Source organism: Lichenostomus cassidix, chromosome 1 (assembly GCF_008360975.1).
Source record: "Lichenostomus cassidix isolate B80296 chromosome 1, HeHo_3.0, whole genome shotgun sequence".
In the NCBI taxonomy this organism is placed as follows: Eukaryota; Metazoa; Chordata; class Aves; order Passeriformes; family Meliphagidae; genus Lichenostomus; species Lichenostomus cassidix.
In genome coordinates this window covers 37,856,576-37,872,108 of record NC_139479.1, presented here as the reverse complement: position 1 = coordinate 37,872,108, position 15,533 = coordinate 37,856,576, and the positions used below count along the sequence as shown (strand labels likewise).

Genomic DNA, 15,533 nt, shown 5'->3' with positions numbered 1-15,533 from the left:
ATCTGCAGTTGTAATCAATTAAAATACTGCATTGTTATTTTATGTAACTTCTTCCTACCAACAAGTTCTGCAGGCCAATACGATAAATGGGTTCAAAAAAAGGCTAGACATGTAGATAGGTGATAAATCCATCAGTGGATACTAAATATAATGGCCTAAATTTACCATCCAAAAAGTCAGAAAGGGACTTCAGAAAGTCCCTAAATGAATTACTGCTGGAGTGCAAGACAGGGAATGAGGGCATAAATGGGTATCTAGAAGCTCAGAGAAGGATGATGTATATATGCCTATTTCTGGGACTGATCAACTTTTAAGACATGGCAAATGCATTGTTTATCTGCTAGTTTTATGAGCACTGCAGGGCTTCCAGTAATCTATTACATTCCTGGATGTCAATCCAAAGAAAGCAATCAATAGGGAAGCAATATGTTAAAGTATTATTTTATCAGCACCACAAATAGGCTTTATCTTATTAAATATGAATTATTGCCCAAAATGCTGCAAAAGAAAGCAAAATCTCACCATCTGGATAAACATAAAAATCTTTACTAATCTCACCATGCATTATTGTTTCAGCTCTATCAAACCAAATAAAAATGACTGTAGACTTCCTAAAAAAGTCATGCATTTAAAGCTCTTGCAATATATTACAGGCATTCTTTATGTATTAAGACTCTACAGAGAGAGATGTTAGCTATCTTCAAAGGTTTGGGTGAGTTTTATTCCTCAGGAAAATGATGCATAAATTTGAATCTAGGAAAGAGTTAATCAGATTGGAAAACATATATCCTGCCTTTAGGACCCATTCAATTAATATGCATTCTTCTGACCTTTCTTACCTAAGTATATTGTCACTCAATGTTCTGTGAAGGATGGAGTTCTTAGTAAAAGATAGTCAAGACTCTCTACTGCCCTGTATAATTTTAATTAAAATTTGCAGTCAGTTTGGTTTTATTAATTCCTCTCTGGGCTCTGCAAACATTTCTGCTCCAAAAATGAAAGGGAATATTATTAAAAGTTCTCTTTCAACAGTTGCATGAGTCTGGGCCTGTCCTTTGGTGAAACTCTACTTATTTAGTGTATTCAGTTATTTAGAATTTAGTTCCTCAACACACTATATTTTGCATTGGCAGAGGAAACATCCTAATGGCTAAGGTAATGAAGAAGGACTCTTCAGATCTGTGTTCAATTTATTGTCTAAGCACAAATTTCCTGTAGACCTTGAGAGAACTACTTAATAGGTTTCTTTCTGTAGTTCACATTCCTTATTGTAGAAAAATATATCCCTCTGAGATTTGGCTACTGTGGTATTTAAACATACTAACTAACTACCTGAGAGGCTCTCCAATAAGATGGGACTGTGTTAAGTTAGCAAATAGATACATCAAGCTCTCTAAAGTGGGGAGTGATGGAGGAAAAAGTAATGTGATTTATGTGTGGTGTGTTAATAAAAAACCCTCCCTAATACATGCTTTGGAAGACACCCAGAATCATAGAGTGTCTTGAGCTGGAAGGCACCCATAAGGATCATCAAGTCAAACTACTTCCAGCTACAACCACCTCCCATGGACCAGCTGGATCTGTTGGGTTTTACTAGTTTGGTCTTTGTACAGCCATGCTTACTCCCACAGACCAGGGCAGGGTTTCACCCTGTCAGGCCTTGCTAGTCAAGGTAGAACATTGCAATGGAGCATGGAGCAACACAGGTCTGGTGTCACATGTGAGCAAACAATAATTCAGACAGAGATACCTTGTGGGCTCTGTGCAGAGCCTTTGTAACTCTGTCTCACACAAATGTGTGGCACTGTGGCTAGCACAGGTCCTTCCAATGAGAATTTTTCTCCTGTGTTTTATAAACAAAGATAAAGTTTGGATGTTATTAAAACAGTGTCTCGAGATTTGGACAGTTCAGGCCTGGCCAATCAGGCCTAGGGGGAGGTTTCTGACTGACCAATCTGGGTGACCTCAGAAAAGTCTATATAGGTTGGAATCAAAATAATAAAGCTCTCTTTTCTATGCCACACTGAGAACCCGGGTCTTTTCTCTGCTAGCGGCTCAACAGCAACATCGCTCTTGCACCAAACTGCTTAATCGCGTAAAACAAGTAAGGAGGTTAACCATCTTTACTTCTGTGACAGCTGATCTGCAAAGAGGTTGTACAAAGGAGTTTCAGAATCCCACCTGGTGAGTAGTGTGCCTTGGTATGTCTGACCTGCTGGGGAGGTAATTGACACTGAGCTCACCAAGATACCCCTCTTGTCTCTCCTGGGAGCCCACCTGTCTATCCTCAGGGATGCATGGCATACAAGCAGAGCAGAACTACCATGCATGTAGAGATCTGGGATCTGCAAGGGACTCTTGCATACAGCAGCATAGTAGCTGACAAATGGGCAAGAAAAATGGGCACTAATATGGTATAACTGAAGAACTTTAACTCAGTCACCTAAGTTTTCCTTAATTTTACACAAGTGGCTGGAAGTGGCAACACGAAAAATTAGCATGGTTTCTGATTATGACTCATAAATCCATCCTAATGTGGGGGAAAGAAGCTTTTATTTTGGTGTATTGGTTTTATATTTATTGCATTTTTCTTTTGACTGTTCTCAAAGGTGCTTTGTGGTCTTTTGTTACCTGTTCTCACTGTTGCCTATGATTGGCATTGATTTAAATTATCGATTTTCTTTTCTTACTGAAAAATAATCTTTGTGTTTTCCATCTCAACATGAACCATTTGGCATGAATGCATGCTGAGGCTCCCACATTGCCACATTATTTTGCTGTTGTTGATATTACTTTAACACATTGTAGTGTGTTAGAACTTCCTGCCTACGATGAGTTACTCCTACAAGCCCAGTAGGAAGCTCTCAGTGCACAAAGAAAGGAAAACTGAGCACCAGTTTTCAGAAAAAAAAGCATTCAAACATTCTTTGAGCATGTGTTTACCCTTTAAAGGCACACTGTGTTTCTTCTTTTTCTTTTCCTCTTAATTTCAGAGGTTACGAATGATTTTGTCACTCCTTTCTTCTTTGTCATCCTGTCTGCAAAGGCTTGTAAAGTAGACATACTCATTTAAAGCTGAACTGGAAAGATTCAGCTTACATCTTCCGTGAAACTGTGGTGGGTATTTCTAACATCAAGTGATGACATCTTCTGTTTTCTCAATATAGAGTTTTGTAATGAACAGAAAAATTATGAAGTTTCCCACGGTGGCTCCTGTGGAAACAGTGAGCCAGACAGCAATTGCATGTTCATGTTAATAGTTTGGGCAAAAGTGAAATGCACAGCTGAAGATGGAATGATGTTTAGATAAAGATTGAGGATACTGCGTCTGATGTGTCAGCGTGAATGGAAGTGGTCACTTACAAACTGTATGTGCACTTGTACTCTCATAGTAAAATCTTCAACACATTAAAGATACTATATTCACTTTTAATCATATGTGCTTCACCTAGGGAAGAACTGGAAGGTCACAAAGGCATGACCTGAGCAATTACTATTATTACAGCACCTTCGCATCAAAAAAGGTCAATCCTTCATGCTACATTTATTATTGCAATTTTTTTAAAGCATTCTGTAGAGTTACAGAACTCCAGAGAAACTTGAAGAAGACAAAAAGATGAAAAACAATATCCAAAGGTGAAAAAAACCATAGAGGGTGGAGGAGACATGGCCAGAGAAGCAGGAATTGAGTGTTTTAGCAGTTTCATGATTGATATATTGAATAAGAGAGAGATAAAACAGTACTTAGGGACTTTCTCTGCAGGAATAACAGGAAAGAGCACAAGTGGGTTTTCTCTTCTCTTCTTTTCCATGGAAAGTAATTATTGGTGAACATGAAAAGTTGGTAGTCTATTTATATACTAATCTGCCCTTTATTGTAACTCTGGAATCAACAGCAGGAAGTGTGATTACTCAGTCCTATTCTTGTCTTACCTACAGTGTCTTTCAATTAATTATATATATACATTTCTTCCAATTAACTGAGATCTTCTCTTACAGTGAAACAAAAATCTTCTCTTTCAGTTGGCCAAAATTAAGTTTTGTTTTGAATGAGTTTATTATTTGAGTACATTATATGAGTTTATTCAGAAGAAGATTAACTGATTCCAAATCCTAAACTTTCGAAGCTACAATTAAATAAAAACCCATTTTTTTTTCTATGCCCTGTTCTCATTTAGAAAGCCTAGGAATTGCATCAGTTATCAGAAGCTTAGGTACTTCAGTGATGCACTTAGCACAGAAACAGTACTGAAAACCAACCATGTTAGTTTTACTGAGTACCCTGAAGAGCAGAGTATGAAAAGTGTCATGTAAAAGTAAACTGTTAGTTTTGGTGAGGTAAAAGTAGTTGAAAATGAGGAAGTGGAAGACTCTGTAGAGAAACTAAACATGTTGGCAACAGAAGAACATACACAATATAGTCCAGCCTCATCCAATCTTGCTGTTTTCAAGGAAGATAGTAAATACTGGGCATTATGAAGAAAAAAAAACAAAAAAGAGACTTCCACTATTTTCTACTTGTAGCTAGAGTATGGGAAGAAATGTTGAAAGTACAGTGAATAGTATAAAGGGGTGGAAACTCCAGCATCTGGCTAACTCTCAGAAAATGGTTGGTAATTCACAAATGACTTGTTAATAAATGTGTGCTCAGTTTCATCATGCTTCTTCAGATGAGAAAGGTAAAACTGTTACCATCCGCTGCTATTTGCTTGCCCCCTTTTTTTCAGAGGCCTTAACCATAGTAGCAGCTGTGACTGAAGAGGCAGGGAGTTTACCCCTGGGGCAGCTCAGTTCCCTGTCTTGTCTGGTAATATAAACTGGCATCCAGTTTATGTTAATAAAAGAAGTAATGAGTTCAGATCACTGAAATGATTGCAGTTCCTTCAACTGGAGGAAGGAGGGGACAGGACAAATAAAATGTAAATGTAAGAGGTAAGAACCACTATCCTTTTCTGTTATGAATTAAAAAGACACTCTGATAACATTGGAAAACAAACATATTTTGCCCATAATTTCTTTTTTTTTTGCATACTTTAATTCACCATTTTTTAATTGAAAGAGACCGGAGAAACAGTAAGCCTCTCAACCATTTTGGAGCCTCTCTGTTGAAACTGAGCTTGTTTGTCAGTGTTCATATTGTACTGGGGGGCCCAAAACCAGACACAGTATCTGGATTCAGGCTTACCAGTGCTGAGCAACAGGAGATAGTTCCTTCCACACAATGACCCAGCATCCTGTCGACCTCTGCTGTTGCAAGGGAAGGCCGCTGGCTCCTGTTCAGCGTTCTGTCTACAGAGACTCCCAGGGCCTTTTCAGCAGCGCCCAGCCCCAGCTAATGTTGCCACAGCTGATTCCTCCTGAAGTGCAGCCTGTCCTCAGTGAATTTAGGCTGATGTCCCTGCTGGTTCTTTCCCCCAGGCCTGCTTACTTCCCCCTAAAGAGCAGCTCTGCGCTTAACTGTTTCCTTCCCAGTCTTGCAGTACGGACAAACATGCTGGGTGTGCCCTCACAGACATTAATCTACCATTTTAAGATGTAAACTTGTGAAAGATTCTTAAATTTTGAATGGATTTGAGGCTTGTCATTTGTTACACGCAAAGTAAAGAGCAGGCAGAGGTCAAGCAATATTTTTCTATCCCATTTCAAGCAGGCTCTACCAAGTCTCTCCATGGAATCCTCTCATTCTTACAGAGAGTGGGGTTCTGCATCACTCCAAACTAGGAGGAGAGAGATTATCAGAACCTGCCCTTCTGACTCAGAACCTGCCCTTCAGACTCCCTGTCCAAAAAAAGTCAACATGAAACATTTGGGACAGAGACAGACAGGCTGCTGCATGGGTGAGAGTCTGAACACAGTCCTGCATGTACATGAGCACCAGGAAAAAACTGTTAAGCATTTTTCCTATAAAATTATTACCTAATATACATAGATGCCATCTGTAGAAAGGTAGTACTATGTCCTCATAAAATCAATGAATCACAGACTCCTGCGGGTTAGAAGTGACCTCTGGAGATCATCCAGTCCAACCCCCCTGCCAAGTCAGGGTCACCTAGAACAGTGACATGGGAACATGTCCAGATGGGCTCTGAATGTCTCTAGAGAGGGAATCTCCATGACCTCCCTGGCAGCCTGTAAAAAACGTGTTTTGCAAGTTACCTGTTTTGTCTGTGACTTTAGTTCTCAGTTGGGAATTCTATGTAACTTGTATTAGTGGTCCTGTGGACTTAAATTTTGAATTGGTTATAATGGCTTTTAAAAGGAAAGAGGATGCTGGGGATGCAATACACACTTTAAACAATTGCTTTAAAAATTTACTATCAGAATCAGATATAGGGCAGAACTCTGGGGCCATATCCTGCAGCAGTCCAATGTAGCCATTAAGACTCTGCAACATCAACATGTTTAAGAAAGGCTTAAAGTTTTACTAAACAAAAAAAAAAATTTTTTTTTCACTCTGCTGAATTCAGTGTTACGCTACGTTATCTTCATTTTCCATGTACTGCACTGTTGCCTACTGAGACAGTATTACACTTTTTTTGTTGCTTGTCAGGATACATACTCTGAAACTATTGATGAATTAAAGGATGCAGGTTTTAGCTGAGTTCTTTCACTCCCAAACATAGTAATAATATGTACTCTCTGCCAGAGTAAGGTTTTAAAGCTAATATCCTGCCAAAATAAGCATCATCTTACAACTCTCATGTCTGTACCCCACCACACACTACCTCTGTACCCCATTAGGTTCCTATATGTAGTTGCAACCTATCCATGGCCATGGAGAAATGCATCTCCACACCACATATGACCTCTGTCTTCCACACCTCTACACCCTATCATCCTACAAGGAGCCAGAAACTCCCCACAGCCATGGAAAAAAGTGACCCCTCCACCACCATCCCTTTTGGTACTCCTCTGCAGCCACACTGGCAATTGAAGAATCTCCATAGCTGTGAACAGAGACTCCTTTTCACCACTCACTGAAGTACATACAGTTCCTCAAAATAAAGGTTCTGATTCATGAACTCACTATCTGTGTCTTTCAAGTTTGTGGTGGTTTGGTTGGTTTTTTTCTGTTTCTTTTTTAGTAACCTTTTCAGGTGGTTCCTTGCTGTCTTTTTTCCCTTTTATTTATGCATCTTTAAACGTGTGTGTACACATGTATGTGATGTAGAGACGTATATAACTTTACATATATAAAGTGTAGCTATGAATAAATCTGAGAGCTGCACAGAGGAACTTTGGTGGAGCTGGATGCACAGGCTAGCAGACCAGCCACCTCTCTAATATTGGCCCAATACAAAACAGGAAACAAAATTTATATAACTGATTTTTATAGTAATTTCCACGTTTTTTAAAATAAACTGGATTGAAATTTATTGTAGTCATGCTTTATAGCTCACTGCTGCTGAAGGAGGGAGTTCTCACATTCCCAGACTACTCCCACTAATGTTCTGGTCCCTTTCTTCTGTTAGAAAAAATGTTCATGCAGCTGCAGGGAGTCTGATCAATAACAAATTCACTCCTTTCCCCCTGCCAACCTTGATTCCATTATCTGAACAGCTGCATAAATATTTTGCCAGCTCAGGCAGGTAGTGAGGGGGAAGTATAGCAATGAGGAATAGTAAGACTATCTTCTTTCTGCAATTCTTGCATTATGATCTGATGCAGAATAAAAAACATTCATTCCTCAGAACATTTAAAAATCATTAGACCACCCTAATATGTGTAGACCAGTAGTTAAAAAAAACCACAAAAAGTACTACATCACACAAAATACTCGTATTTATGAATGCAGAGGTATCTAATGCATGGAAGTTCCAAATTACACAAAGCAAGTCTTACTGCTCAACTATTATTTCTGATATCTAAAAGTTTGAGTGTGTAAACATAGAACTGTAATCCTATTTACTGCCTCCATGATGATGACACCAACATCAATATAGCTTTTTTGTTGATAGAGGCAGTAATGCCATGAAGGAAAAATTTCCTAATGCAAATTAGGACATGGACTTTATATAGTTAATGGACTATTGAACTCATGGACTGCTAATGGAGTTCATATAGTTTAATGTCTTGCAATGGGCACTAAAGCACCGTTTCAGAGCTTCTGCTATTGCACAAACGGATGAAGAACAAGAAGAAAACTGCCAGCTGAGTGGCAAATATAAAAAGTTGAATGCATGAGTTTTATGGCCATTGGAACACAATTTGGTGTGTTCACATAATTCCTAAAAGGGGCAAAAAAGCAATACTACAGACAAAGGCAGACAAGGTAACACAGATGGTATCTTAATTTTCGTCTGAAATTGTTTTCACTGTGAGTTCAGCTACATTTTATCCACATACCTGAGACTGCTACTTGAAAACACCACAAATGATGTTACTGTTGCTGTCAAAATCAATAATTAAATTTGGGCAGAGGAATTATCTGTTAAGACATATGCTATAATCAAATATATGGCAGTGGTTTGGCAAAGCAGAGATATTTGAGAATAAACAGCTTGTGGAGGGGATTGATTGAAGGTGCTTGCCAGCTTAGGGTTCACCAACGTACATGCTACCAGCAGAATGTGTATTTTAGCTTAAATATGAAACCAAACATAACCAAAACTACCAGCAAATGGTATACTAGATTTGGTTTTCTACTTTGAAGCTAGTTTGTTTATTCCAGAAATGACATTATTTAAATCGCACATAAAAATTTGAGCTGCTGTACAGTGTTCTGTTCTAAAAATGGATTTATAAAAAGATATTTTAGTCTGGATTTATTTAAACAATGAGGAAGGAGTTTAACAAATTAACTTATATCCAAGTAACAATATCAAATCTGGAAGTTTCAAACACTGTATGGCTTGCTGCCTACATGCTGCTTCTCCCTTTTTCTGTGAGCCTATTTTCACAATGGAACAAGAGAAATGAGGTACTTCTGTGTTTATTATGATTAGTCATACTCCTTGGCATGTGTTATTGTATTTTGCATTTAATAAACAAGCATTTATGTTGCGAATATCCTAAGAATGGAATATGTTTGTATATAAATTCTGAGAGATAAAACATGATTAATTATTTTGTATTTCAAAATCTTAGATCTTTCTCTCATAAGCACAAAACCCAGAGCCTTATAAGGAAGATTTTTTCTACTCTTCTCCCTTTGGGTGTGGTACATTTTTTTGGTTGATCTGTGATTTTCAAGAACAAGTCTACACTGCAGAATGCAATGGGTTTAAAAAAAATTATTACTAAAACTATTGTAGCTATTTCTCAGCACAGTTTCCTTACGGCAACATTTGAATCATGCTGGTTACACACACTGATTTATTAAAAAGCAATGTCATACCTGTAGACATGCAGGAGCTCTGCCTTGGGGTTTATTCACATCAACAGCCACAAGCTGCCAACCTCCAGCAGCATCTTCATGAAACATCTTGAAAGGGAAGACTGTTGTCAGAAGTGTTTTACGTGGTAATAAATACAAGTGAAATCTAATACATTCCCCTTCAGGACCAGCATACATTTTCATGATAGCTAGTTTAAAACAAGAGAGGAATGATTCTTTCTGCTACAGAAAAAAAAGTAACATGCTTTTTCCAACATTAATGGTCTGAATTTTACTCAGATAACATCAAGCACAATGTGTCTCTGTTAGTCCTAATATAGAAACTGATTCAATTAATCTCTGACCAGCATTATTAGATGGTGGTACCTGTTCAGAATAAATTCCTAACTAAGGTAAGCTTATCACAATGTATTTGTGAGGAAACACAAATACATTGTGACCACAAAAATAAGTTTCATTATATGTTTGGTAATAGCAGACAACCTCATCTTTCTTACTGGCAAAAATACTTTATTGCAAGGACCACTTTATTTTTGTTGTACTGATGCATATCTAGAGTAGCTATACAGTCCTTATGTATTGTTTCACAGAGCTGGTAATTCCTGTTAGCAGCTGAATATTTCCAGGCTCTAATGATGTCAAAGGGAAAGGCTCTCTTGACCACAGTGCTATTCACATTTCATGACTAGCCTCTGGAAGTGTCGATGTAGGCATTCTGTTTTGTTGGGGTTTTTTTCTCAGAAATTAGGACACAAAATGATGGAGACTGCTGGACATAAGGAACAGCAGGAAACTATGTCTGAAAGTGATTCACACTGTCCTTGAAAATGTCCTTGAAAGAAAATGAATGGCTCCAGCATTTTGAGTTGCCACTTGCATATACTACGTAATGAAGTGTGGCCAAGTTCCTGCCTCACTCCCACCTTTTCCTTGACACCCAGCACTCAAACGAGTACAGAACGAGTCAAGAACACAGCCACAGGAGCGTGTTGAACCTTAAATGCCATCCTGAGAGAAGTGCTCATTAGACTGGGGACAGTGTCACCCAAATACGGTTGTAATTCTTCCAAGTCTATTTAGCATCTCTGCACCAGGAAGAATTGCCAACTAAGATCAGCACAGTTACTTCTGTTTTTACCATGCTTTAAACTATAGTGCTAAAGTGCTTTACAAGAACCTCCCTTTATCCTTCTCAAGAGACCCCTTCCTAGACTTTGACTCCTGGACACTCCTTTTCTATAGGCATAAATTCGGGGAACAGCTTGATGTATGAAGTGGGCAAATGAAAGAAGATATCTCAAGGCTACTTCATGCGCAAAAGAAGCAGGGATTTTAACCTTTGTCTGGTGCTTCAAACGAGAAATCCTGCAAGATATTTTCTGCCTTTCTTCATACAGAAAAAGATAAATCATTTTTGGAGTTTGGTAACCTGGACTGCCTTTATGTCCCATTATGTCAGTGACTTGAGGAATGAAGCAGCCTTTCGAGCCATTCGCTTGTCTGCAGCCAGCACGCTATTTTTAATTTGCATGATGCAGATTATATGCAACATGTTCATGTTCTTTGGCATGATGACATTATTTTGGATATTTTAAATTTCTTAATGTTGGCTGCTACTTGTGTTTCCCTACATTGAACTCTCCGTTCCATCTTCTAGTTCAGAGTGTGTTGGTTAAGCCTGTATGGCTCAGGATTTGTCCTACGAACATTAAGTTCCCCAGGCTAAGCATATGTCATGTAAAAAAGCCTTTTTTTTTAGATTTTAAATTGATATCACAAAGTCTGCTTTGACAAAGACATATATAGGCCAGAAATTATCGCCAAAAAGTCTATTTGAGGCAAAAAAATGTAGCAGCCAGCAGAAAATGATTAGATTTAACATGGATTACAGGAATATCCAAAAGAATATAAAAAATATTTAATAAATAATTTTGAAAACATAAAACCTCTGTCTTAGGAAAATAAATTATCTCCATCTACATGGTTAGAAAAAATTCCCTCATGGATATGTTTATCATATCTGTCTTTCTAAGAGCTTTTTGCAGGCAGTTGGTACTAGTTCCTCTCAGAGATTGCAAACTGCACTAGCCTGGAAAAGCCTGGTCTTTTGCTCATTCAGGACACATAATGTGATTGTTAAAATAATGAGTGAGATAATTTAAATCTCAACCCAGTAGCTCTTCTTTTTCATACTGATTCTTTCTCACTACCCAGCCTACCCTTGCTCTATCACAGCTTCTTCTTCCTCGTTATCTCTATTTGGGGTCTCACTTGCCATGACTGCCCCAGCTATGAGCAGGGCTCTTTCATTGCCCCAAAGCCTCATTCTTCCTTGGTCTCAACACATCCTTCTCAGTTCCAGGACCAGCTTCCCCAGATATGTCAGCTAGCCTCTGACCTCTCTTCTTCCAGCCAGAATTTTGGAATTTCAGCTCTGATTTCTTAGCACAGAAAGTGATATTCGATAACAACCCTGATTTCAAACCTACCAATGACATGATAAGAAAGCATTATCATACTTTGTTTAAAAGAATGCAAACACAGCAACAACATACCTAGCCATATAGAGGACCATATTATGGTCTTATCTATGATTCCTTTTAGGAAAGACTAGTTGGATAATGCAACCAAGAATTTAATTTTATATGAAAATTCATATATCAGGTTTAGAATATAGGTAGTAACACACAAAGCCAAATATATAAAACAGGAATTTTTTGCTTATTATTAATTCATAAACTAAACCAAATCAAATCCGCAAAGAATCTTAGCATCTCAAGTGCTTCACCTGAGTGGTGGCAGTTGAAGTAGTACTGCTCCTGGATCCCCACATCTGCTGGAACTGCACTCTAATTTCTGCAAACGTTTCAATGATGACTGCAATAAAAACATTCTGGAAAAAGAACAAGAAAGAATGGCTGAAACAAAGCTCAGCAAGCAGCAAAGAAATTAATTCTAATATGACCTATGTTTCAGACTGCTTTAAAAAGACATAATTTTCAGTACCTTAACAAGCCAGGCCAGAAAGAAAATTAAGGTGATGAAATAGAAATATGAACGCCATCGGGGAAAACTGTCGATTGCTCGGTACATAAGGAACACCCAGCCTTCCTGAGAAGCAGCTTCGTAAACAGTAAATATGCTTGTGCCTGTCAGAGGAAAAAATGAAAATGGCATTAAGCCTCCCTGAAAGTTTTCAGTATCAGCAAACAATAAACTTCTATGTATGCTATTTTTGTTTTTTTCTGAAGGGAGTCAGCTCTCCCCTCCTTCCTTCAGAGAGAGATTTTTCAGGTGCATTTCCAAATTTCTCCCTTTTGCAATTGAATATGAACTGGTTTAGCATCAGACTAGACTGAATCCCTTCCCTCCCTGGACACACATGTATAATCCATTGGAAGGGTTCACTGGCAGTATGCAAATGGCTCCAAAGGCAGAATTTGTCCCATTTGCATTCAGCAGCATCCCTGAGAAAAGGCAGTTTTAATATTCAGTATATTATCAGTATTTAACATTCAGTAGATTAAAGAAATCACTATTAATATCAGCAACACTGAGCAAGCAGCAATACACCAAGAAGGTGCCTGACACTAACAAGCACAGGTAAGCATCTACAGCAACCTACTTTGAAATTCAGGCAGTAGCTGCATTAACATACATATATTACTTTAAAAAAGCATTTTTAAGTTGAACTTGTATATCACTATGTGGAGGCGGAGAGAAAATGAAAGGAAAGTTATGAGAGACTTTTGTGTGCAGAAACCACTTCTGAATAAAAGCATTCTTGTAAAGCATTCTTGTTTAAAGCAATTTTTTGTTCCAAGAAGAAACACAATTAAACTGTGAAATTAAACTGTGAAATCTCACAAACTGCTGTGAAATCACAGAATTGTCCTACAGCCACCTGCTAGCTCTGCTCCACTACTGCTTTGTTTTATGGAATGTCTTCAATAAAAGAGAGGGAGCATGAGGAGCACTGCCCTTAGCAAAAAACAGCAGCTGCTAGCAACATAAAGGTAGAAGGCTGACTATGTGATCCTTTTCACAGAGAAAGACGTGCTTCTGGGCAGAAATTCCAGAGTCCAGGAGATTCCCAAAAAAATCACACTAGCCTATAAAGAGCTCTCCTCTGTTATTCTGTTGAATGTGAAACATCTATATCCTTTTGTCTGCTAACAAAAGGGATGGGATGAACCTGGAACCAATTTTATCTCAGGGTGTCCCTTTTGCAGATAAATCTTCACTGATAAGAGGAGACAGGGATGAATGGAATTATTTCTGTATAAACAGAATCCTTTGATAGGCAGGTGTTGAATGGTTAAGATGGGCATGATGGGTAGGCAAAACTGTTAATCCTTTCTGTTAGTTTTCCTAGTTATTAGATTCCTTTATTTTTACTGCATATGGTTCTCAGGGAACCAAGGGAAAGAAACAAAAATGAAAGGAAAGGAAAGGAAAAGCATTCAAGCATAGAAAGCAATACCCTTTCTATTTCTTCAGAAGAAAAAGTGGTCTCTATCAATACTGAAATGTTCATCAGTGATTACTTCATGCAAATTTTGCATTTCAAAAATTCAAAAAGTAATGGTTCAATTGTCTAATAATATACTGTTGCTGAACTGACTAAATTATTGAACAAAACAGTGCTGTTGAGGACAGGCAGAGATTAAGGGAAAAAAAAGGGAATCTATTAAAAGTTGCTGGCTAGGAAACTGTCATTAGTCATTACCAATGGGAAAGTCACGGTGGAGATTAGTAAAATAGAGGGGATGTCATGCAAAGTATTTATAACACATCACTGGGCCATCTGCCACAGTAAAGCAATACTCTGAATGGATAAAAATGCACAATTAACCCAATTAAAACTAGTTTGCCTGTGATACTAAAGTAAAAATATCTCTATATCATATAACTGGTAGAGATATCCTTCAGGCTATTAGAAAGCAATCACTATTAAAAATATACATTCTTGCTTAACATATGTGAATAGAAAGTAATAAAACTTTCATTACTGATTCCAGGAACCATGCTGTTAACAATCTCTGGAAATCTCTTTGAACTGGACACCGAATAAGGGATGCAACACCACAAAATGTTTTGCCTTTGAAAAGAAGAGTAATTCTTAGTTATTATCTACCTTATTTAATGTTTTTGCTCTTCTGTTTTTTCTGACTATTTCTTTAATATCTGATTACTCTTCCTAAAGCCAAAGCGTAAGTTATTAAAAGACTCTCCTTTCACAGCAACATACTCTTGTTTTTCTCACCATGTTTAAAGCCATATGGAGGGTGAGAAAGTATCAAAATTTTAAGTGATGGTGGGATACATCCCAAAAAAACAGACATGGGAATGCTGCCATAAATGAAACCTAACATATGCCCCTCAGTTCAAATGGCAAATTTCTCCTTTTCAACAGATGTCTGTATTCTATCAGTGACATAATGTCTTTTTCTACCAGTTCAAAGGGCTTAAGTAATGACAGCTTAGTGCTAGGAGTTTCATGGTTAGAGCATATGAACAAAGATCCCTCTGCAGCAGGAATATGGGTGTCACAGGGAGCAAGGACTTGCAAATCTGCACGACCTGGCTATTCAATACGCAACAGGCCCTGCTACTTTAAAATGTAGTCACCTCTTGTCATGTCCTGAACATTAAGATGGTGATTTATGCAATATAACTGCAGGCATCAGCAAGACCATTCAGTCATGTAAAAGCTTCCAGTTGTGAAGAGGGTTAAACACATGGCTGTTATAACACGCTCATCAGTTTAGGCATGTTGGCATGGTCAACTTGCTGAATTTGAGATATAAAAGTATCTAGCAAATATTTATGACAGTTTTCCTATTTATTTCAGTAGATGGTTAAACCTTGATGGCATGAAGTGTTAATTTGGGAAGAACTTTCTGATGACAAAAGAGGTAAAATAAAGTAACATGCTTCATAGTTTTTGTGTTTTGTTTGAACTTGTCTAATAAATTCCACATTTTGATGTCGCTGTTGAGCAGCTAGCAGAGTAATGAAGGCACCAGTTCTCAGTGGCAAGAAGGAATGACCTTTATTGTTTTGATTTCATCACATATATAGAGTTCTCAAAAGTCACCCAGATTGGTCAGTCAGAAACCTTCCCCCAGGCCTGATTGGCCAGGCCTGCACTGTCCAAGTTCTGGAACACTGTTCCAACAACATCCAAACTTTT

General features: G+C 38.0%; 1 protein-coding gene across 2 annotated transcripts in view; it reads right to left on the bottom strand.

Annotated features, from left to right (window-relative positions):
* The window catches only part of NALCN (sodium leak channel, non-selective), a 222,673-nt gene that overhangs the window by 133,546 nt on the left and 73,594 nt on the right, over positions 1–15,533 (bottom strand). For both annotated transcript variants that reach the window (XM_085056984.1, XM_085056992.1), the window contains exons 8-10: positions 12,344–12,486; positions 12,126–12,230; positions 9,338–9,424 (exon numbers count right to left, since the gene is read on the bottom strand). In XM_085056984.1, coding sequence (XP_084913110.1) covers positions 9,338–9,424; positions 12,126–12,230; positions 12,344–12,486 — 335 coding nt within the window. The remainder of the gene's footprint in view (positions 1–9,337; positions 9,425–12,125; positions 12,231–12,343; positions 12,487–15,533) is intronic.